At 42.3% G+C, this 25,713-nt stretch overlaps 1 protein-coding gene across 2 annotated transcripts; it reads left to right on the top strand.

The window, feature by feature from the left end:
• Nucleotides 1-847: 847 nt before the first annotated feature.
• LOC122545605 (mid1-interacting protein 1-B-like) lies at nt 848-25,424 on the top strand. Of its 2 annotated transcripts, none has more exons than XM_087991782.1 (2): nt 848-1,343; nt 23,481-25,424. In XM_087991782.1, the coding sequence occupies exon 2, from the start codon at nt 23,505-23,507 to the stop codon at nt 23,931-23,933; it is 429 nt and encodes a 142-aa protein (XP_087847908.1). In that variant the 5' UTR covers nt 848-1,343; nt 23,481-23,504; the 3' UTR covers nt 23,934-25,424. The 2 variants fall into 2 exon arrangements, with proteins under 2 accessions (XP_087847908.1, XP_087847907.1); XM_087991781.1 differs by lacking the exon at nt 848-1,343 and adding an exon at nt 23,116-23,249.
• Nucleotides 25,425-25,713: the final 289 nt, after the last annotated feature.

The raw sequence follows: 25,713 nt of genomic DNA, 5'->3' as shown, positions 1-25,713 counted from the left end.
ACAGCTGCACAGGAAGTGCACAAAGATCATTATTTGAAGTTAGAGGCCCATTCAGCAGTCTAGTAACAGCTCAGAAGCAGCTGTTCTTGAAACTATTGGTACATATACAAGATTCAGAATGTACCTGACAGGTTGGAAGAGAGCATTACTGGGGTGAAAGGGTCTTTGTTGACAGTCTTTCCATGGCAACAAGAAATATCCATGGATGGGAGGTTACCTTCCACAATGGTTTGGTATGTGCACAATTTCCTGTAGTTCGATTCTGGGGATAGCAATTACTGTACCAGGTCATCACATGGATAGAATGTTTTCAATGGTGCATCTGTAAAAGTTGAGGTTCCTTTTATGCATTTGCCAAGCTTCCTATGCCTCTTGAAAGTCATTCTTGTACCTTTACACACTCTCCTGAGCTGTGTCCATGGCATTTGTTTAGAATTTGGCTACAGTCATGGAGTGCAATAGGACTCTGAACTCTCCCTTGTGGGGTGCTAGAAATGTGTTGCTGGAAAAGCGCAGCAGGTCAGGCAGCATCCAGGGAACAGGAGAATCGATGTTTCGGGCATAAGCCCTTCTTCAGGAATCTTGTGGGGCCTCAGTAAGGATTATTGTGGAGGTGATGCCATCCCTTCGCTACAGTCGGAGGGTCAGAAAGCTGTGGATCCAGTTGCAGTGGGCAGAGCTGAGGCAGAGGTCTGAGTTTTGCGATTACCCTGGTCGGGATTATGGTGTTTGAAGGTAGTCCAAAGTAGGAGCCTGACATGCATTCTTGTCACCCAAATGTTGTAGGGATGAGTGGGCTCAGGAAATAGCATCCACTGTCTACTTGTTATATTGGGAGACAAATTACATTGGGAGTGATGCAGGCTGAGGCTAGAGTTGATGTAGGTCACGAGTAACCTGTTGAATCACCATTATTTATGGAGGACAGCTACTGGGCAGTAGTCATCAAGGCACGTTTTGGTACTGTGGTGATACTGGTCTTTTAGCAGATGGGAACTTCAGTTTTGTAGCAAGGATAGCTTGAAGCTATAAATGTGCTTTCCATGAGTGACTAAAAATCTCCCAGGTCGTCATTGTAAACAAGTTGGGTAATTCAGCCATGTCCTTATTAGTCTCTGAAATGTGTCTGGAGTGTTTTTCATACCAAATGTGACTTTGAACTGATACCAAACGAACTGTATAATGAAAGCCAAAATTTGTCTCTAACAGAAGTACTTACCAGAAGCCTCTAAGCAAGTCCAACATAGATGTAAGATGCTTGTCCCACCTTTTCAACAGTTCTCCATCTTACAATAGTCGACCAAACTGTTGGATACCATCTGGTTTTGGCACCATGACTATGGGTGAGTTCCAGTCACTAACTCCCTTAACACATGCCCCAAGATGGCATAATCAATCTCCTTATGACCTGTGCCAACTTCAGGATTATGCCCATCAGGATGTCATTATAATCGGAACAGCATCTTCTATATCTACGTGCACATTTTAGTTATACTTTCCAGTTTATCACATGGGGAGAGATGCAGAAAGTGATTCTCTTTCAGGTCACTTTGATCTTTGTGGAAGGTAACTCTTTATCCCAATTTTTGATAACTTCCTCAATGTCCAATTTGATTTGAGGCATGTCCTATTCAGAATCCTCTAAACTTGGTTCTTCCTGCTAGCCTGTAATCGTTAACGCCTTTTCTTGCTTTCCTTCCCTGTCAAAATATTGTTGAGCATAGTCACATGACACTGATTTCTTCCTGTCTGGAGTCCCTATCAAGTAGTTCACCTCACTCAATTTCATCTCTATTTGATAAGGTCCATTAAACCTTTTTAAAGGTTCACCTATTACTGGAAGTAATACTAATACCTTATCCCCAATGGCAAAATCATAAATTTCTGATTTCTGATCAGTTTGTTACATTGTATGCTATGATATCCTTTAATGCTGTCTAACCAACTCCCTAGCTCTACTCAGTCATTCTCTAAAATTTGGCAATCCAAATGGGTGGTCTCTGAATTTTGACTTATTTAATTTCTCAATTTTAATAGGCCTCTTCATGCTCAAAAATTAATTCAAATGGACTGAATTTGGTCAATTTATTTGGTGCAGCTCCAATCACAAAGCACAAACAGAACCCCCTTATCCCAGTCATCTGGATAGTCCTGACTATAAGTCCTCAACATGGTCTTTAGTGTTTGATGCCATCTCTCTAGCACTCCCTTCAATTCTGGATGGGATGCAGTAGATTTGAGGGTTTTTTGTTCCCAGGCTATCCATAATAACCTTGAATAGTTTGGATGTCACTTTACATAATTGAGTTTTGTTTTTGTCTCACCATGGATTCCTGTTACCAATACCTTTTCTGACAATACTCCTTTAGGAGTACATATCTCCTCATCCTTCATCACAAACTGAGGATCCTGTGTGCCTTAATATTTTAATTTTTTTTTTTAACCTGCTACTCCTGCCCTATGTGAATAAACTTTACCCTTGCATGTATATCTTTTAAGCAGATCTGGCACTTCCTCAATCGACCTTTGATCAGCTTGCGTGCTCTGAAGCGTTCTAAATTCCACTGTGCTTTCTGATGAATGTTGAGATTCGAGATTAAAGTTTGCTTACTCTGGATCACTTGGACATAAGGGAAGATGTGTTGGGTAGGCCCAAAGAGATTAGAACATAGAACAATACAGCACATAACAGGGCCTTCGGCCCACGATGTTGTGCCGAACATTTGTCCTAGCTTAAGCACCCATCCATGTACCTATCCAATTGCCGCTTAAAGGTCACCAAAGATTCTGACTCTACCACTCCCACAGGCAGTGCATTCCATGCCCCTACCACTCTCTGGGTAAAGAACCCACCCCTGACATCTCCCCTATACCTTCCACCCTTCACCTTAAATTTATGTCCCCTTGTAACACTCTGTTGTACCCGGGGAAAAAGTTTCTGACTGTCTATTCTATCTATTCCCCTGATCATCTTATAAACCTCTATCAAGTCACCCCTCATCCTTCGCCATTCCAATGAGAAAAGGCCTAGCACTCAACCTATCCTCGTACGACCTATTCTCCATTCCAGGCAACATCCTGGTAAATCTCCTCTGCACCCTCTCCAAAGCTTCGACATCTTTCCTAAAGTGAGGCGACCAGAACTGCACACAGTACTCCAAATGTGGCCTAACCAACGTCCTGTACGGTTGCAATATCACTTCATGACTCTTGAATTCAATCCCTCTGCTAATGAACGCTAATACACCATAGGCCTCCTTACAAGCTCTATCCACCTGAGTTGGAAATGTGTTGCTGGAAAAGCGCAGCAGGTCAGGCAGCATCCAGCGAACAGGAGAATCGACGTTTCTGGCATAAGCCCTTCTTCCTGAAGAAGGGCTTATGCCCGAAACGTCGATTCTCCTGTTCGCTGGATGCTGCCTGACCTGCGCTTTCCAGCAACACATTTCCAGCTCTGATCTCCAGCATCTGCAGACCTCACTTTCTCCTATCCACCTGAGTGGCAACTTTCAAAGACCTCTGAACATAGACCCCAAGATCCCTCTGTTCCTCCACCTCACTAAGGACCCTACCGTTAACCCTGTATTCCACATTCTTATTTGTCTTTCCAAAATGGACAACCTCTCACTTGGCAGGGTTGAACTCCATCTGCCACTCCTCAGCCCAGCTCTGCATCATATCCAAGTCCCTTTGCAGCTGACAAGAGCCCTCCTCACTATCCACAACTCCACCAATCTTTGTATCATCTGCAAATTTACTGACCCACCCTTCGACTCCTTCATCCAAGTCATTAATAAAAATTACAAACAGCAGAGGACCCAGAATTTGTCCACCCAGATTAAGGTGGACAAATCCCCAGGACCGGATGGGATCTATCCTTTGTGGCATCCTTAAATACAGATGAAGTGCTGGAGGGTTGCTAATGTTGTCCCCCATACAAGGGTAGTAGGGATATTCAGGGTAACTACAGACCAGTGAACCTGGCGTCAGTGGTGGGAAAGTTGCTGGAGACGGTGCTGAGGAATAAAATCTCTTTGTTAGGCTCATTCCTGAAGAAGGGCTTATGCCCGAAACGTCGATTCTCCTGTTCCCTGGATGCTGCCTGACCTGCTGCGCTTTTCCAGCAACACATTTCCAGCTCATTCCTTTCCAATCAGTGATAGGCAACATGGTTTTGTGTGGGGGGGAGATCATGCCTTACCAACTAGAGATCTTTTGAGGAAATAACCAAGTTGACAGATGAAGGAAGGCTATTGATGTCATATACATGGACTTTAGTAAGGCATTTGATATGGTTCCCCATGGTAAACTAATGGAGAAAGTGAAGTCACATGGTGTGCAGGGTGTTCTAGCTAGGTGGATAAAAACTGGTTGAGTAACAGGTGACAGTAGTAGTTGAGGGGAGTTTCTCAAATTTGAGAAAGGTGACCAGTGGTTTCCACAGGGATCAGTGCTGGGGCAACTGTTGGTAATATACATAAATGATCTGGAAGAGGAGGTTGTTGGTCTGATCAGTAAGTTTGCAGATGACACTAAGATTGGAGTAGCAGAAAGCATAAGGGACTGTCAAAGAATACAGGAGAATATAGATAGACTGGAGACTTGGGTGGCGAAGTGGCAGATGGAGTTCAATCCAGGAAAATGTGAGGTGATGAATTAGCCTTCCCAAAATACTAGAGCAAACTATACTGTAAATAGAAGAGCCTTGGGGAAAAGCTGGTGAGCAGAGACACCTGAGAGTTCAGGTCCGTTGTACCCTGAAGGTTGATGCACAGGATAGTGGTCAAGAAAGCATATGGTACGCTTCCCTTCACCAGAAGGGAGATTGAATATAAGAGCTGGCAGGTCATGTTAAAATTGTACAAGACTTTGGTTTGGCTGCATTTAGAATCGTGTACAGTTTTGGTCGTCACAATACCAAAAGGATGTGCACACTTTGGAGAGGATGCAGAGAAGGTTTGAGAATGCTGCCTGGTTTGGAAGGGGCTAGCTATGAAGAGAGATTGAGTAGGTTAGGATTGTTTTCATGAGGAAAATGGAGATTGGGGAAAAAGCTTACCTCTCTCCACTCATTTTTGCAGACCTCAATTCCCCCCTCGGAGTGAGGGATTCAATAACGAGAGGTCACGTGTTCAAGGTGAGGGGTGAAATGTTTAAGGGGGATACACGTGGAAAGCACTTTACACAGGATGGTAGGTGCCTGGAACACGTTGCCAGCAAAGGTGGTAGAGGCAGGGACAGTAGATTCATTTTAAGGTGTATCTGGACAAATGCATGAGTAGGTGGGGAGCAGAGATACAGATGCTTAGGAATTGGGTGATCGGTTTAGACAGTGGATTTGGATCGACTCAGGCTTGGAGGGGCGAAGGGCCTGTTCCTGGGCTGTAAATTTTTTTTTTGTTCTTTGTCCTTTGTTCTGCTACCATGCCAACTAAACTTCCAGATTTGTTCTGTTTTCCTACATCTGGCTTTCTCCTAGCCCACCAACACTAATTTCATGTGGCCCACTTTATTAAAATGAAAACACCAGAGTGCTTTACCTTGTTTGTCCCCTTCAAGGGTTTCCTTTTTTCCCAGTGGTAAGTTATCCTTATGATCTTCCCCTGAGATCTACCTTTCCCTTTCCACATGAGGATTTCTCTTTGCCTCAATTTCTAACCCTCATGGACTGAAATTGTTTTGGGAAACCAAACTATGTTTTATGGGCCAGCTCATAATCATCAGGCACTTCAGCTGCTAACCTTGCCATTATAACACTTCTACACTAAGCTTACCTTCACCTTTTATCTCCAGCCTTTTAAGCTGACCTCCCTGTTTTAAGTGGAGCGGCACGGTGGCACAGCAGTTAGCACTGCTGCCTCACAGCGCCTGAGACCCGGGTTCAATTCCCGCCTCAGGCGACTGACTGTGTGGAGTTTGCACGTTCTCCCCGTGTCTGCGTGGGTTTCCTCCGGGTGCTCCGGTTTCCTCCTCCAGTCCAAAAGATGTGCAGGGCCAGGTGAATTGGCCATGCTAAATTGCCCGTAGTGTTAGGTAAGGGGTAAATGTAGGGGTATGGGTGGGTTTCGCTTCGGCGGGTCAGTGTGGACTTGTTGGGCCGAAGGGCCTGTTTCCACACTGTAATGTAATCTTAAAAAAAAAGTGTCAATTTCTGAAGGTCAAACTTTCTTTCTCCTCTGCTTTTAATCATAACTCCAGCTGTTTCAACTCTGCTGCCCTTCTCTCTCACCTCCAATACAAGCTGCTTCACTGGCAATTGAATTGTTGTCATCTCTGCAGATTCTGATGGTGTTTCCAGCAAATGTAAATGCTGAGCTACTGCTGCAATTACCTCTCCTTTCCTCACAGGAGGCAGTTCCATCCCCAGCTGGTCTGCTAATTCTAGCAGCCTGGTCTTATTCACCTTTTGTAAAATTACTAAATTCGCCCTGATCATCTCCAGAAAACTCTTGTGAATGTAAGAGCCATTGCTAGCCTGAGCTTTGTCTACCCAACCCAACCAAACCAACACCTGAAATAAAGACATTAGCACCTACTTTGCTGTTTAAATCCCACAAAGAACCCCCAATCTGTTATGGACTAGGCCAGATCACACTCAACATTCTTAAGCAGGCAGCCAAGACCATAACTTTGCTATTAGTTTCAGTAAGTGTACAGTGATAATTAGCCGGTGTAAGTTAGCTAGGTTGACTCCCAAGTTTTAAAACAGACTAATTTATTCACAAAATTACAGAATGGAACACAAAGAACAGAATATAAAATACCCACAGAACTCACTCTATCCAAACTAGACTTATGTTGTTCAACAAATTTTGTGGAACAGTCCCAATAAACGAACCCCTTAAATGGGGAGTAAAAATAAAACAAAGGTTGACAGGTTGAAATGAGAAGGACAGAAGGTGAGAGTTCAGCAGCCTCTTTCTCTTGCACCCCCTGCTGCCCTGACTCAAATAAGCATTTGGCTTCCAGGACTGATCACTCCCCTTTCATTATACAGGTTACTTCTAAAATATGAGACTTATAAAGTCTCATCTGTTTGCACATAAACAAAAAGATGTCCCAATGCCCTTTTCATCTCTGTACCAACACAGCCAATTCGGAGTCCAAACTGTTTTGCGACCACTTTGGAAAAAAAAATCAAGGACACAGTATCCTTGAGAAAAGCAGAGTTAGGGGAAAAAGGGCCAGCTTTGTGACAGGTTTCAGATTGGCACACAGTCCTCCACACTCTTACTAGTGAAGTCCATGGTGGTAGTGGTTCAGTCCACTGATTCCAAACAATGAGTGACCGTGAGGTTTAAAAGACTGCAAAACATTTTGTGCAGATTTTTGGTCAATAGGTGTCATGCATCATTCAAGGCCGGGTAAGTGAAGTAATCTCAATTGAAAGAAATACACAAAACATACAAATACGCACTACCTAAGGCAATGGAACAATGAGGTGAGTTTGTGTAATTTCTTTGGAAGTGAAAATGCAAATGAGAAGTGCGCACAGGCATTCACGGAATGGTAATGTCGAAATTCTTCATCTTGAATGCCTTGTCCAGTTCTTGATCTCAAGATGAAGGTCCTAAAAAAGGTTCAGCCTCAACAATTCATGACTGTATTCAAAGCTGGGGTATGCACTTAGTACCTTGGGGAGGTTTGAGACTTATTCAAATAAAATGTTCAGATCTTCTGTCAGAACAAGTATGTTATGTATCGATACTGGAAATGTATTGCTGGAAAAGCGCAGCAGGTCAGGCAGCATCCAGGGAACAGGAGAATCGACGTTTCGGGCATAAGCCCTTCTTCAGGAATGAAGAAGGGCTTATGCCCGAAACGTCGATTCTCCTGTTCCCTGGATGCTGCCTGACCTGCTGCGCTTTTCCAGCAACACATTTCCAGCTCCGATTTCCAGCATCTGCAGACCTCACTTTCTCCTGTTATGTATCGATACTTTACTAGGACTGAACATTGCCTTTTTGCCCACTTTAACACCGTAACCTTGTGTATCAATGGTAATCAAAACTATCAATTTCTGCCTTTTTTAAGCATGCTCAAATATTAAGCTTCCAGAGCCTTGTGGTCAAGAATTTCAAAGGTTCATGCCCCTCTATAAACATTTTCTCCGTAAGTGACATCCTCTTTTTAATTGCGCCCCCTAGTTCTAGATTTCCCCAGTGAAAAACCCCTTTTCTCTACATCTAACCACCCTCAATCCATAAGTATTTTGTAATTCCTAAGAACACATGTCTGCCTTGACAGATAAGGACTAACCCAAGCTGCTCTACAATTAAACCAAGGCTTCGCTACTCCATACTTATCCTCTTGTAATGACCTGTTAACTATGTGGAATTTTATGCTCTGCAGACACACTCTGGCATTTTCCTTAATGTGTGGGGACCCATGTTAGGTGATTACTAAACACCCTCTCCTATCAGTGAGATATCCCACCAGATCTGCAATGATCAGCTCATTAAGAGTTGAGATGCTAACAAGATTATGTATCTCACCCTGTCACAGTACTGTACAGTGTGTGCAGTTTTGGAAAGAAAACCTATGTTTACTTTGTAATTGTAGTTGGCGTTAAACTGAAGTCTACAGTTAACTTCTATAATTGTCAGCCTTGGTCAGGGTTTCTTTGACAGTTCTGGTAGAAAACAGTGTAGTGATGAAAAGCTGGAACTGGATCCTCACCAAATGGGCCAACTAAACCTTTTGTAATAGGAGTGTATTAATTCAGCTATAAATTTTAGTTTGACCTAGGACTGTGTGTGTGTTAATGGTAAGAAAGTTTTAAATTTTTATTTTGTGCAAATTTAACTTAGGTGGTATTTAACTGAAATTTATAATTTAAATTCTGTAGCTTGTTTCTTTTCAAGGATTTCAGTGAAAGAGCAGTTTAATTTAGACCCAGCTGAAACTGGATCCTCTGTTTTGAGTCAGGTAGCCCTTTCGTGTTAGGAGCATATATAACATAGCAACCTAGTGAGTGCCAAAGGTAAGTAATTTGGGGAGGAGAGTAAAGGAGTTGGCTTTTGCTTTTGCCTAAATTTTTCAGCTTCCAGACATTGATCCTTACTCTGCGACAGAGTGGAAATTGACTAGTTAGTTAGTAAATGGCAAGTGATTATACTTATTATTTATTCATCCATTCATTCTAATTGATTTCATTTATTGTATTCATTTTAATGCAATAAAGTTGTTCCTTAGAACACATTAAGGATGTCAGGACATGTAATGTGTTACAGTTGAAGCATGGGGGGGAGTTCATGGACACCAGTTTGGTCCAGAGGAAACACATCTGTGGCAAGTGTTTGAACTTCAAGCAGCTTTGGCTTAGACCTTGAATCGGATTACAAACACTGCGACACATAATGGAGCAGCAAAGTTATCTAGATCCTTTGCACCAGGAGGCAGTCACACCTTTTAGTAGTGGTTCACCTGATTTAGTCAGTGAGTCTGAGAGGTAAAGGGGCTTAAATGGCAAGCACCTCAAACTTTGCAATTGACCAGCAGGTTAAGATTCTTTCAGCTTTTTTGGATTAGAATGAGGGCTGCAAGGGAATGAGCCAACTGACCATGGTACAGATCAGGGCGGAGGATGAAGTAATGTAGTGGTAGAGAGAGGAACATGTGGATCAAGACTAAAGGGGAAAAGTGGCTTCCAGTTGGTGTGACACTAGCACGAGTAATGCAGTAAGAGGGATTTGTTCTGATGATTGTCTCCATCTGAAATGTGCTGAGGCCAATGTTTTTGCAAACCATGTACTAGGCCAGCAGACAGCACTTTAAACTGGCATCGGATCTAATTTGGGAATATGTGGCAAATCAAGCTGAAGAGTCAAGAGCAAGGAGAAAGGTATTAATATTGAAAATTATGAAGAGAACGTGACCAGATGGGATAGAAAGTGCAGATCCAAGAATCAACCAAGTGATAAGGCTAGATTTTATACACATTACAAAAAGGCAAAACTAAAGGTAGCATTCAAAACAAAACAGACGAACAGAGATTGTAGATAGAAGTGAATAAGTATGATCTCATAGCCATTACAGATTCATGGCTGCAGCAGGACATGGATTGGGACATGAATCTTGAACCTGACAAGCTTTTAGGATGAATAGAAAATGAGACAAAGGTGCGGGGTTTAGTTAATGATGGTATTAGCACAATCAAGAGGGACGATCTAGTTCAGGAAACCAAGATGTGGAAACAGTTTGGGTAGAAATTAGAAATTATAATGGCAATAAGACATTAGTGGAAGTGGTGGACATGCCCCTGAACAATCACAACATGGCAGACAGTAACAAAAAGGAAGAAATTTTAGGTCATAATTAAAACACCTTTCACTGCAATCAAAATGCACACTGGGTTCCAAATATTTCCATTTCTGTGTTTTCCCAGCACATATGGGAAACTTGTTTGTTAGAATTGTACTTATGTAATGGTTAAGTACATGACTGCATAAGGAATCCGGAAGCCTTGATAATGTTCAAAGACATAATTTACTATGTGACCACAGTAATTTGCAAGTTGGTATCAACAAAGTGACCATAAAGCAATTGAACTGTACAAGCCCAACTGATTCACTATTGTCCTCCAGGGAATAAAAGCAACTATCCCGAACCATTATGGTCTACGTAACTCCAGTCATCAACAAGTCATTACCAAGCCACTTGTAATCATTATACTTGACTAATTTATCAAAGATTAAATGAAAGAACTGTCTATTTCTGAGTATCTACAAACTCTTTGATTTTATATACATAAATAATTTAACTTTAACTTTAAACAATCTTCAGGACAACGAATTGAACATTGGGTTCTTTTTAAAAATATATACTGTATCATGTCCACAAAGTTAAGGGAGGTCTCAACAGTGAGGCCCACCTTTTTTTTAATTAGAAGACCTCAAGAAGAACTTAAAATGCTTAAAAGTTTGGGATTAAACAACAATAAAAGTAGCGAAATAGATGGTGACACCTTGCCAAATGTCCATATTCCAGAGGAGGAAGTGCTGTATGTCTTGAAACGCATAAAGGTGGATAAATCTCCAGGACCTGATCAGGTGTACCCTAGAACTCTGTGGGAAACTAGAGAAGTGTTTGCTGGGCCTCTTGCTGAGATATTTGCATCATTGATAGTCACAGATGAGGTGCCGGAAGACTGAAGGTTGGCTAACATGGTATCACTATTTAAGAAGGGTGGTAAGCACAAGCCAGGGAACTATAGGCAAGTGATAAAAGCAAATTACTACAGATGCTGGAATCTGAAACCAAAAGAGAAAATGCTGGAAAATCTCTGCCGGTCTGGCACCTTCTGTAAGGAAAGAAAAGAGCTGACGTTTCGAGTCTAACTGAAGAAGGGCTCATGCCCGAAACGTCGACTCTCCTGGTCCTTGGATGCTGCCTGACCTGCTGTGCTTTTCCAGCAACACATTTTCAGCTCTAATCTCCAGCATCTGCAGTCCTCACTTTCTCCTTATAGACCAGTGAGCCTGACATTGGTGCTGGGCAAGTTGTTGGAGGGACAGAATGTATATGTATTTGAAAAGGCAAGGACTGATTAGGGATAGTCAACATGGCTTTGTGTGCGGGAAATCATGTCTCATTGAGGGCATAGATAAGGTGAATAACAAAGGTCTTTTCCTAGGGTGGGGAGGTTCAACACTATGGGGCACATTTTTAAGGTGAATGGAGAAAGATTTAAGAAGAACTAGGGGCAATTTCATTTTACACATTTGTGAACTGCCAGACAAAGCAGTAGATGCAGGTACAGTTTCAATGTTTAACAGACATTTGAATAAACTCATGAATAGGAAAGGTTTGGAGGAATATGGGCCATGCACAGACAGGTAGGACTAGTTTAGTTTGGAAACATGGTTGGTATGGATTGGTTGGTCTGTTTCCTTGCTGTATGACTTTGAGCTTTCAGATTGAGGCATATTAAGTGTTTCCTGCAAAGGTTAATTTTCTCTTGAGTTCGCAAATGAAAGCAATTCTTTTTATTTCTTTGCAATTAAAGCTGATGAAACTGAGGACTTGAATATTGGAAATGTGCAGAATTATCTAAGTTAAACATGAAGGGAGCTTTATCATTTTTTGCAACTAAGTTAGCCTCTTGAAGTCGAAAATCCATCCAAGCAATCCCTACTTAAAAACTATTGAACCACACCTTTTGGCCTGATTTTTAGTAATTTTGTCTTAGTCCTTTAGTGCTTAATTCATTACTCCTAGTACTCCAATCCATTGAGAATTGGATGTGGATACAGAGATTTTGCCTTCAGCTACTGTCATTAACCTCTATCAGACATTTCCAAACTAGTTACAGTTGTTCGGATATCTGATCGGCATGGAAGAGTTGAACTAACGGGTCTGTTTCCATGCTGTACTTCTCTATGACTCTAAATAATGAGAGCCTGTTTGAAAGACACAGCATTAATCATGGGAAATTTTAATCTACATGTCAACTGGAAAGATCAGATCTGCAACTGTAGCCCAATTGAGGAGTTCAAAGAATATTTTCAGGATAGTTTCTTAGAATGCCATATATTGTAACCAGCTACACGGTCAGCTATACCAGACAAAGAATTGTACAACGAGATGGGATCAATTGATAATTCACAATGATGGCCTAGATATCCCTAGGTAGCAGCAATTATATTATGATGAATTTTACATTTAGTTTGAGGGAGAGAGGAGTGAGTCTGAAAATATTCAAAAATTTAAATAACTGAAATTTCAAGAAGATGAAAACAGAGCTGGCTAAAGTGAATTGGCAGATTAGGTCAATAGAAATGCAGTAGCAGGTATATAACAGGATATTTCAGAATATATAGAATAGAAGCATTCTATTGAGTAAGAAAAAAAATCCAAGCAAAAATTCCCCACTTGTGGCTAACCAGAAATGTTAAAGATAACATCAAACTTAAAGAAAAAGCATATAATTATACAAGGGCAGATGGCAAGTCAAAAGGCTAGATGGAATAGAAAATCAACACAGAATATCCAAAATATTAATAAAGTGCTAATAGTTAGGGTATGGGAGAAAGCAAGCGAGAATTTTTTTAAAAATTAACATTTCATATCTAAAGGAGAAGAGTTAACAAAGTGATTGTTGGACTTATAGAAAATCAGACAGGATAGTTAGGAATGGAAAATAAGGAAATGGCGCATGAATTGAACAGGTATTTTTCACCAGTCTTCAATTCATAGGATACAAGTAATGTCCCAGAAATAGCAATAAATCAGTAAATGGAAGGGAAGTAGAAATTCAGGAGAAAGTGAAACTTGGATTTGCAGATGGACAAGTGCTCAAATCCTGATGGACTACATTCTAGGATGTTAAAATAGGTGGCTAATGAGATAAACGATGCATCGGATTTAATTTGACTCAGGGAAAGACTTATTAGATTGGAAGATAGTGAAAGCAATTCATTTATTCAAAAAAGGAGGCAGACAGAAGACAAGAAACTACAGAATGCAAAATATTAGAAGCTTTATTAAAGACGTTAGAGCAGGGCACTTTGATAAGTTTAAGATTATCAGGTAGAGCAAACATGATTTTGTCAAATGAAATTATTTTTGACCAATCTATTGGATTTATTTGAGGAGGTAACGTGCTGTGAATAAAGGGGAATTGGTAGACTATTGTATTAAAGTTATGGTGGAAAGTAAAAGCTTATGGTGTAGAGGGTTGTGGTATATTGGCTTAGATAGAAGATTGGCTCACAGGAAGCAGAAAGTAGGTGCAAGTGTGTCTTTAGATTGGAAATATGTAATGTGGTGTGCAATGGGGATTGGTAGTGGAAGCACCAACATTTACAATTTATATAAGTGAAGGGATGACAGGTGCAGTTTGCTGTATACACAAAGGTAAGTAGGAAAGTAACTTGTGAAGAGGACACAAGCAAGTTAGAAATAAATATTGATAGATTATGTCAGTGGACAAAGATGTGGCAAATGGAGCTTAATGTGGGAAATTTGAAGATGTCTATTTTGGCAAGAAGAATAAAAAAAGCAGATGATCTAAGTGATGAGAGATTGTACAGCTCTGAGAAGCAATGGGATCTGTGTGTCTCATGCATGAATCACAAAAACTTAGTAACAAGCACAGAAAGTGACTGGGAAAACTAATTGAATGTTATCCTTTAATCACAAGGGGAACTGAAGACTAAAGTCAGGAGGTTATGCTTCAGATATACAGAGCACTGGTGAGACCACATTTGAAATCCTGTGCATACTACTAGTCAGCTTGATTTATATGTATACATATAGGTACACTACAGAAAACTGCAAGAACACACTTGCTACAAAGTAACAGCATTATTACAATATTTGCAAAGCTTGTGTTGCCAAGGGAACAACACTTTTAAAGGGGCTAAGACCAGGGAAACAACAGTTTCAATTTACTCTGACACAAAGTAAGGGATATATATCCTGATGAACATTGTAAAAGTTTCAAGGTACAGATCTGACTTGCAGAAAGCTCATTATGGATTGACCAGCATTAAATGACACCATTATTGACTTACAACAATTCAGAGAATGTATGCAACTATACAGATTAAAGCCTACATTTCCTGAGCAAAGAACTTTGCAAATCTTGTTTGTCATCAGCAGAATTAAGACATCTGGTCTGTCCACGGATGATCAGAAAGATTCTGGAAAACTCTGGAATGTACTTAAAAACTAGTTGAAGCTAAGAAATAACTTCAAGCTTCAAAGTCTTCAACTTAAGACATACAGGCAACACCACCATAAGTCTATTGACCAGTTAAGTTGGAGGATGCTGCAGCAAAAGGCATGAATGTGACTTGCTTGAAATGGAACTTACAGACAGACTTGTTGATCATCTCTACACTGATTAAATGTTTAGGAAGGATTCTTTGGGCAAGAAATTTAAGGATGGACACAAGTATGAAGCCATAGTGGCAGGACAACAACAATTACATGTTGTAGGTGCCGCAATGTGCATCAAACTAACAAAAATCTGTAAAAGCTGCAGTTTGTCAGACTATCCTTAAAGGTGTCCAGGTTTTCTTTATATCTGGTGCCAAGTGAAATTGGGCATGTGCAGGAAATGTGGATGCAAAAGCTAAACCAGACCTCAGAGCAAAGCACGAGTGACCAGTAAGATGGTACAGCACTACAATACTGATAACAAGAAAAGTGTCAAGAAGATGCACAAATGCAAATACATCAGTGAGATTTGGAGTTAACCAAGTAAAAGACAAATCTCAGAAGATGACCCAGCTTTCCAGATTGTGATCCTCACACAACTCATCAATGGTCCGAGACAGTCAGAATCTTTAACAATCATCAACATCATATGGCAGAACATTACAATTAAAAACTAAACTTGACACAGGAGCTAATGCCAACATCTTATCACGCATATCGTGAAGGATATATACCTCAGCAAGTGATGCCCCATGTTACTACCTTGAAGAGACTGCACTGCAGTCACACTGCAGGGCCAATACATAAGTTGATTTTGGCTTCCTGAAATCTTCTACCTGAGAGATACCAATGGTCAAACAGTGGCAGATCTGCCAGTATATGTAAATCTAGATACAGTAACAATTCATGTGATTTAAACTACATCCACTGTGGCAGAACAGACCACAATTGATGCAATCACATCAGTCAATGATGTACAAGTGTATGACATTAAACTAAAATAATAAGCCTGATACCAAGGTGATTATATCTGACATGCTGAGCAAATTCCTGATGAAGGGCTTTGGCCCGAAACGTCGATTTTCCTGCTCCTCGGATGCTGGCTGACCTGCTGTGCTTTTCCAGCACCACTCTAATGCTGAGCAAATTACCCAACCCCTGCAAAGAACAAGGTATTCCTCTTGAGTTCCACATTGATACTCTCGACTATAAATGTGAAGGCATTCTCAACACAATTAAAAATTAAGGAAGAAAATTAAGAACTAAGTAAATAAAATAGAGATGCAGGGCCATGAAATGCATAATGAGGGAGCTGGTGGACCTCATTGTGATTCATAGTGACCACATCTGTAACAAGTGTTGGTTGTTTGAGGAACTAGCTCAGAGTTGTGGAGTCTGAGGTTTGAACTCTGTGACACATCAGGGGGAAGGAGAGTTGACTGGACGCTGTGTTTATGAAGCAGTTGCATCCCTTAGATTAACTCCCTTGAATTTGGTCAGTGTAGGGACAGGAGGGCGTAACTATGAGCGAAGCAAGTTAAGAGATCCACAAGCCCTTGAGCTTGTCTAACTGGTTTGAGATTCGTGCTCCTTGTGTGGATGAGAGTACAAGCTGTAGGGAGGATGAGCAAATTGACCAAACCACCATGATACAGACAGCCATTCAAGAAAGTGTAGAAAATGGAAATGTAGTTATAATCGGTGATAGTATAGTCAGTGGAATAGACAGTGTCCTCTACACAGTGTTGACTGTGTCCAGGATTGAGTGTCTCAAAGGCTGTGTTGCCTGCCTGATGCCAAGGTTCAGAATATTTCATCTCGACTGCAGAGGAACTTGGAGTGGGAGGGGAAAGATCAAGTTGTTATGGTCCATGTAGGTACCAACAATATAGATAGAAAGAGGAAAGAAGGTTCTGCTGAGGGGATATGAGCAGCTAGGGGCCCCTAGGGGAAGTGACCATGATATGTTAGAATTCACAGTTTGAGAGGGAGAGGCTGAAATCAGATGTAATGGCATTACAATTGAGTAAAGGTAACAACAAAGACATGAGGGAGAAGCTGGCCAGAGTTGTTAGGAAGGGGAGCCAGCAGGGAAGACAGTGGAGCAGCAATGGCATAAATTTCTGGAGGTATCTATGAGGGACAGCAGAAATTCATCTCAAGGTGGAAGAAACATACTTAGGGGAGAATGAGGGAACAATGGTTGACGAGGGAAGTCAGGGACAGCATAAAAGCAAAAGAAAAAGTACACAATGTTGGGAAGATTAGTGTGAAGCCAGAGGTTTGGGATGTCTTTAAAAACTAGCAGAGGACAATAAAAAAGCAATAAGGAGTGAGAAGATGAAATATGAGATTATCTAGCTAGTAATATTGTGTCATCTTATTAATAAGATTGCAGAAGTTTTTTTTAGATATATAAAGGATAAGAGACAGGCAAGAGGGGACATTGGACTGCTGGAAAATGAAACTGGAGAAATAGTAATGGGAATGTTGGAGGACAGGAATAGGTACTTTGCAACAGTCTTGTGGTATCGTACAGTAGCATCAATAAGCACAGAATCCAAACCACAAGTGTAAGTGTGCATTATTGTAGCCATATAACTAGTGTTGTTCATAAACATCAAGACTTCTGACTCATCCAGAACCCAGCTCTGTTGTATATGTAAAATTGATTGACATATTGAACATCACAAAGTCTATCAGGTTACAGGGTCTTCGGTGCCAGTCAAACTGCAGTAAATGTAAGTTGGCACAGATTTGAAAATGCATGGGTTTTATTAATAAGACAGACATAACTCCATAAGATATAGGAATAGAAATTAGGCTATTCAGCCCATCAAGTCTTCTCCCGCCATTCAATCTTGCTGATAAAAGTTTCTCAACCCCATTCTCCCGCTTACTCCATGTAATCCTTGATTCCTTTGATACTCAAGAACTTAATTATCTCAATGACCTAGCCTCCACATCCTTCTGTAGTGGTGGATTCCATAGATTCACCACTGTTTGGCTGAAGAAATTTCTCCTTATCTCCAAACTAAAAGGTCTTCCCTTTACTCTCAGACTGTGCCCTTGGGTCCTAACGATACCCTACCAGTCTCTCCTACCAATGGAAACATCTTGACAACATTCACTCTGTCCAGGCCATTTAATATTCTATATGTTTCCATTTGATCCCTCATCCCCAGGTCTACCCTAGAACTCTGTGGGAAGCTGGAGAAGTAATTGCTGGGCCTCTTGCTGAAATATTTGTATCATCGATAGTCACAAGTGAAGTGCTGGAAAACAGGAGGTTGGCTAACGTGGTGCCACTGTTTAAGAAGGGTGGTAAGGACAAGCCAGGGAACTATAGACCAGTGAGCCTGACATCAGTGGTGGGCAAGTTGTTGGAGAGAATCCTGAGGGACAGGATGTTCATGTATTTGGAAAGGCAAGGACTGATTAGGGATAGTCAACATGGCTTTGTGCATGGGAAATCATGTCTCACAAACTTGATTAAAATTTTTGAGGAAGTAACAGAGGATTGATGAGGGCAGAGCAATAGATGTAATCTATATGGACTTTAGTAAGGCGTTCGACAAGGTTCCCCATAGGAGACTGGTTAGCAAGGTTAGATCTCATGGGATACAAGGAGAACTAGCCATTTGGATACAGAACTGGTTCAAAGCTAGAAGACAAAGGGTGGTGGTGGAGGGTTGTTTTTCAGACTAAAAGCCTGTGACCAGTGGAGTGCCACAAGGATCGGTGCTGGGTCCTCTACTTTTTGTCATTTACATAAATGATTTGGATGCGAGCATAAGAGGTACAGTTAGTATGTTTGCAGATGACACCAAAATTGGAGGTGTAGTGGACAGCGAAGAGGGTTACCTCAGATTACAACAGGATCTGGACCAGATGGGCCAATGGGCTGAGAAGTGGCAGATGGATTTTAATTCAGATAAATGCGAGGTGCTGCATTTTGGGAAAGCAAATCTTAGCAGGACTTATACACTTAATGGTAAGGTAAAAACAATGACTGCAGATGCTGGAAACCAGATTCTGGATTAGTGATGCTGGAAGAGCACAGCAGTTCAGGCAGCATCCAAGGAGCAGTAAAATCGACGTTTCGGGCAAAAGCCCTTCATCAGGAATACAGGCAGAGAGCCTGAAGCATGGAGAGATAAGTGAGAGGAGGGTGGGGGTGGGGAGAAAGTAGCATAGAGTACAATAGGTGAGTGGGGGAGGGGACGAAGGTGATAGGTCAGTGGGGGGGGGGGAGGGTGGAGTGGATAGGTGGAATAGAAGATAGGCAGGTAGGACAAGTCATGGGGACAGTGCTGAGCTGGAAGTTGGGAACTGCGGTGAGGTGGGGGGAAATGAGGAAACTGTTGAAGTACACATTGCAACGCCACTCACCTGCATTCTGCTGGCACACCCCCCACAGATCCCATTGTCACCATCCCCGCCCTCCAGAACCCTGAGGGGAACATCACCCCTGCTCATGACTCCACCCCCATTCCCCCCACCACCACACCCACTCCAGTTACCGGCTCCACCCCCACTCCGAGCTCCACACCCACACCAGATCCCAGCTCCCAGCCCTGCCGAGTTTTCACCATCCCTCCAGACCTTCCCCTCACTGAGGACGAATGATCAGTCCTCAGCAAAGGACTCACTTTCATCCCCCTCCGTCCACGCATCAATGAATTTAATACACGCTGTGACATCGAACACTTCTTCCACTGCCTCCACCTCCGAGCTTACTTTCACAATCAGGATTCTCGCCCACCTTCCGAGGACCCCTTCGCCCACCTCCAACACACTGCATCCACCTGGACACCCCACGCTGGCCTATTACCTGCCCTCAACCTCTTCATTTCCAACTGCCGCCGGGACATTAACCGCCTCAACCTGTCTACCCCCCACCCCCACTCCAACCTCTCACCCTCACAACGCGCCCTCCAATCCCTCTGCTCCAATCCTGACCTCACCATCAAGCCAGCAGATAAAGGGGGCGCAGTGGTGGTCTGGCGCACTGACCTCTACACCGCTGAAGCCAAACGCCAACTCGAGGAAACCTCTTCCTACCGCCCCCTCGACCATGACCCCACCCCCCCATCACCAAACCATCATCTCCCAGACCATACAGAATCTCATCACCTCAGGAGATCTCCCACCCACAGCTTCCAACCTCATAGTCCGGGAATCCTGCACTGCCTGGTTCTACCTCCTTCCCAAGATCCACAGGCCTGACCACCCTGGCTGACCCATTGTCTCAGCATGCTCCTGCCCAACTGAACTCATTTCTACCTACCTCGACACTGTTCTATCATCCCTAGTCCAGGAACTTCCCACATATGTTCCAGACACCATCCATGTCCTCCACCTCCTCCAAGACTTCCGTTTCCCCGGCCCCCAACGCCTCATCTTCACCATGGATATCCAATCCCTCTACACCTTCATCCACCGTGACCAGGGCCTCCAAGCCCTCCGTTTCTTCCTCTCCTGACGTCCCCAACAGTACCCTTCCACTGACACTCTCATTCGTTTGGCCGAACTGGTCCTCACCCTTAACAATTTCTTCTTCGAATCCTCCCACTTCCTCCAGACCAAAGGGGTAGCCATGGGCACCCGTATGGGCCCCAGCTATGCCTGTCTCTTTGTTGGCTACGTAGAACAGTCGATCTTCCCTAATTACACTGGCACCACTCCCCACCTCTTCCTCCGCTACATTGATGACTGCATTGGCGCCACCTCGTGCTCTCGCGAGGAGGTTGAGCAATTCATCAACTTCACCAATACATTCCACCCTGACCTTAAATTTACCTGGACCATCTCTGACACCTCCCTCCCCTTCCTAGACCTCTCCATCTCCATTAATGACGACCGACTTGACACCGACATTTATTACAAACCCACCGACTCCCACAGCTACCTGGATTACACCTCTCCCCACCCCACCTCCTGCAAAAATGCCATCCCGTATTCCCAATTCCTCCGCCTCTGCCGTATCTACTCCCAGGAGGACCAGTTCCACCACAGAACAAACCAGATGGCCTCCTTCTTTAGAGACCGCAATTTCCCTTCCCACGTGGGTAAAGATGCCCTCCAACGCATCTCGTCCACATCCCGCACCTCCGCCCTCAGACCCCACCCCACCAACCGTAACAAGGACAGAACGCCCCTGGTGCTCACTTTCCACCCTACCAACCTTCGCATAAACCAAATCATCCGCCGACATTTCCACCACCTCCAAACAGACCCCACCACCAGGGATATATTTCCCTCCCCACCTCTTTCCGCCTTCCGCAAAGACCGTTCCCTCCGTGACTACCTGGTCAGGTCCATGCCCCCCTTCAACCCATCCTCCCTTCCTGACACCTTCCCCTGCCACCGCAGGAATTGCAAAACCTGTGCCCACACCTCCTCCCTCACCTCTATCCAAGGCCCTAAAGGAGCTTTCCACATCCATCAAAGTTTTACCTGCACATCCACCAATATAATTTATTGTATCTGTTGCTCCCGATGCGGTCTCCTCTACATTGGGGAGACTGGACGCCTCCTAGCAGAGCGCTTTAGGGAACATCTCTGGGACACCCACACCCCCCTGTGGCCCAACATTTCAATTCCCCCTCCCACTCTGCCGAAGACATGGAGGTCCTGGGCCTCCTTCACCGCCGGTCCCTCACCACCAGACACCTGAAGGAAGAACGTCTCATCTTCCGCCTCGGAACACTTCAACCTCAGGGCATCAATGTGGACTTCAACAGTTTCCTCATTTCCCCTTCCCCCACCTCAGCACAGTTTAAAAATGTGTTGCTGGAAAAGCGAAGCAGGCCAGGCAGCATCAAACGAACAGGAGAATCGACGTTTCGGGCATAAGCCCTTCTTCAGCATCTGCAGTCCTCACTTCCTCACCGCAGTTCCCAACTTCCAGCTCAGCACTGTCCCCATGACTTGTCCTACCTGCCTATTTTCTTTTTCACCTATCCACTCCACCTTCCCCCCTCCCCCCCGACCTATCACCTTCATCCCCTCCCCCACTCACCTATTGTACTCTATGCTACTTTCTCCCCACCCCCACCCTCCTCTCACTTATATCTCCACGCTTCAGGCTCTCTGCCTGTATTCCTGATGAAGGGCTTTTGCCCGAAACGTTGATTTTACTTAATGGTAAGGTCCTAGGGAGTGTTGCTGAACAAAGAGACCTCGACGTATAGGTTCATAGCTCCTTGAAAGTGGAGTCGCAGGTAGATAGGATAGTGAAGAAGGCATTTGGTATGCTTTCCTTTATTGGTCAGAGTATTGAGTACAGGAGTTGGGAGGTCATGTTGCAGCTGTACAGGACATTGGTTAGGCCATTGTTGGAATATTGCATACAATTCTGGTCTCCTTCCTTTAGAAAGATGTTGTGAAACTTGAAAGGGTTCAGAAAAGATTTACAAGGATGTTGCCAGGGTTGGAGGATCCAAATCATTTATATAAATAGCGAAAAGTAGTGAACCCAGCACCGATCCTTGTGACACTCCACTGGTCACAGACCTCCAGTCTGAAAAGCAACGCTCCACCACCACCCTCTGTATTCTACCTTTGAGCCAGTTCTGTATCCAAATTGCAAGTTCTCCCTGTATTCCATGAGATCTAACCTCGCTAATCAGTCTCCCATGAAGAACTTTGACGAACGCCTTACTGAAGTCGATATCACTCTGCCCTCATCAATCCTCTTTGATACTTCTCCAAAGCACTCAATCAAGTTATCTCAAAGAATTAGAGAAGATTTGTCAGGCCTGACCTTCCCTTGATGGAACTATGCTGACTTTGACCTATTTAGCCATACACTTCCAAGCATTCAGAAACCTCATCCCTCACAATGGATTCCAGGATCTTACTCACAACTGAATTTAGGCTTAACATTCTGTAATTTTCAGTCTTTTGCCTTACTCCCTTTTTAAACAGCGGTGTCATGTTAGCAATTTTCCAGTCCCCCTGCACCCTCCCTGATTCTAGCGATTCCTGAAAGATCACCGCTAAGATCCCTTAGAACTCTCGCATGTAGTCCATCTTGTCCAGATTCATCCACTTTCAGGCCATTCAGTTTTTCGAGCACTTTCTCATTGGTAATGGCCACCATACTCAGCTTTGCTCCCTCACTCTCTTGAAGTTTTGGGCTATTACTCATGTCTTCCATTATGAAGACTGATGTGAAGTAATTATTCAGTTCCTCAGCCATTTCCTTGTTCCTCACTACTATCTCTCCAGTGTCATTTTCTAGCAGCCCACTGTCCCACTCCTCCTATCAGAAATGATACATTGATATAAGTAAATATACATTTCTGCATTCTCAGTTCTTGTTGGCCTATTCTTAACTAGTGAAGGTGTCACTCATCGGTGAGATGACTAAACATACTTTATCAATCTAGAGAGCGACCAAGGACACAGTGTGTTGAACCGATTGCTCTGGAAAAGTACTGCACACTGAGCAAAGCCTGCAGAGAGAAACAGTCATGTGGAGCTGAGGTTGACTAACTTTGTTACTAAATATATTTTCTTCCTGGTTTAGCTGGAGTGGGTTTCTATGTTGATCAGTTTAACATATTAAAGGAGATTAGGTTTGTATATTTTTGATTTATACTTAAAACTCTGATCGCAAAATGTTTTATTGCTTTTGATTGAAAACCTGATTTTTAAGTTTAGACATTATCTGTCTGCTTTTCCTGAAATTCTGACTAATTATTTTTATTATCCTCTACTAAAGTATTGTTTTCTCAGAATTATATTTCCCACTTGCATTTGTTTCCCACATTTCTTCAATGACCCCTGTTTGTTTCTTTCTTTTTTAGTTTATTTATTCCAAGTTGTGTCAAATGATGCAGGTTCCAGACTTCAAGAACAAACGCCTTTCTTTGGTCAGTGCTATAAACAGATTTCTCACATCTGTCACCGTCATGAGTGGAACTATCTTGGTCCCAAGTTTACTCCGGGATCTCCCAGTGGAAGATGGAGATAATCACATGAAAAGCAATGTTTCTGAACAGAAAGACATGTATGATAACTACCTGCTCCTGAAGTCTATCAGAAATCACATTGAGTGGGGTATTCAGGATGAACAAGTAAAATCTGATCTAGAGTCCATAAAAGCCAGAGAAGAAGGTGATGATTGTGGAGAACTTCAAAGACAATTTCACCACCATTTAGATGGACTTTACAATGTCCTCTCCAAGCTTACACAGCAAGCTAATCGTGTAACCAACCGGTATACAAAGGAACTGGAAATTTATGACTTGGGGAGATAAAAGGTATACTTTACTGGTTATAGATAACATGGAATGAAAATTGAAATTGCTGTCTTAGTGTCTTTAATCTGACTTTGTGATTCCTGCTCATTATTTAAATCAATTAACTCTCAGTGTTTACAGTTTAGAAACCCTGTTACTTACCTTTCCTACAAAATGATTTAAGACCAAAACTATACTTTTTGTGAACTTTGATTTAAAGGCACAACTTGGACTATAAGGTGTGTTTCCTGTGATAGAACAGGATGTTATTTTTGTTTTAAGTGATAAGCTTAACGATTTACTAAATATCTTGTAATAGTAGGACTCATTGCCAATAAAGCAACTTCTGTGTATTATCAACATATGATGCAATAATGTCTGGCAAACTAATAAGCCACTATCCTCCAGTTACATTCCACATTGCAACTTCTGTTTGCGCTGGCAATTGTACAGGTATTTTTCCATTGATTAGCAAAAGCAAGCTTAAATAAGGTCACAGCAATTCAGGCAGCATCCGACGAGCAGCAAAATCGACGTTTCGGGCAAAAGCCCTTCATCAGGAATAAAGGCAGAGAGCCTGAAGCGTGGAGAGGGATTCCCTGAGATTCTTGTAGAGAGAGGAGGAAAACTTCTTCAAGGCAGGCATCCTTGCAAGAGGATTCGCAGTAGGGTAATGGTTTCCAGCATCTGCAGTCATTGTTTTTACCTCTTAAATAAGGTCACGTCTCTTCTCTGTATTGATCACCCATTATCACTTGGAAAATTTCTGTTCAGCTTTGATTGAATTTGTAAACTTAGAAAAACTCATTTGAACAAAAATCTCAAAAATGCCCTGAAATAAACTCCATAAATAGTTGAAATATGAGATTCCATTGTTTTCATGCCCAGATTTCAATGCGGTTGACTAGACTTACCCACAAATTAGTGGACTTTAAACATGAGGTTTGTCTTACACTTGCATTTTCCACAAACCATCAAATATCCAAACCCATTCTGGAAGATTCTTAAAACAGTGCTCATATTTTACATACAGAGGGACGAGTAAGCACTTTTAAACACTTTTCATACCTGGAAACATTCAATTTATTAAGAAACTAATGTGGTTAGAGCAATTAAATTATTCAAATTGTTTCTTTATTCAATCAATTGAAATCAAAATACAGATGAAAGACTGGACATGCATATTAAAAATGCTTATTTTTTACTGTAAATCTATCTTTAGCTGCATTAATAAACATGGTGTATATTACCACTCATAAAGCATCAAGTAATGTCTCTTCTTCAAAAAAGAAGTTCTGAAATTTACATTTTAATGAACCAAAACCTGCAACCCATTCTAAAAGATGACAGACTTAACTGCTATCTAGGTTTGTTCAATGGCTTGTCTCATTTGCATAACACTAATCTTTTGCTATAAATTCTGTGTCTTATGATCCTGTTCCACAGCTACCTGATGAAGGAGCAGCATTCTGAAAGCTAATACTTCCAAATAAACTTGTTGGACTATAACCTGGTGTTGTGTGATTTTTAACATTGCAAAAAAGCAACAATTGTATTCCATTACACTGCTAAATCGTGTTGGTTCATTTAAGTTTTGACATTTGTAATTATACTTGAACTATATCTTAACCAGCACAAATTTCAGTGCATTTTGGTACAGTAGCCTGTGACCTTCAGGACAATGTAGCACAGAGTAAATGTAGCATTCAGAGTCAGCTATTTTGGAAATCAAGCAAGTGTTTTGGCACCAGATCAAGGAAATATATCTAATGTTGTTTGTTCCTTGTTCCAATTTAAC

The sequence above is a fragment of the Chiloscyllium plagiosum genome, unplaced genomic scaffold (genome assembly GCF_037043375.1).
Source record: "Chiloscyllium plagiosum isolate Xiang-an unplaced genomic scaffold, Cpla_swu_hap1 HiC_scaffold_11, whole genome shotgun sequence".
Taxonomy (NCBI): Eukaryota; Metazoa; Chordata; class Chondrichthyes; order Orectolobiformes; family Hemiscylliidae; genus Chiloscyllium; species Chiloscyllium plagiosum.
Note: the sequence above shows the minus strand (reverse complement) of the source record. Positions and strands in the feature narration are given on the sequence as shown.

Excerpts from the sequence above, each read along its gene's own strand:
- LOC122545605 (XM_087991782.1), top strand. The coding sequence starts at position 23,505 with ATGATGCAGGTTCCAGACTTCAAGAACAAACGCCTTTCTTTGGTCAGT.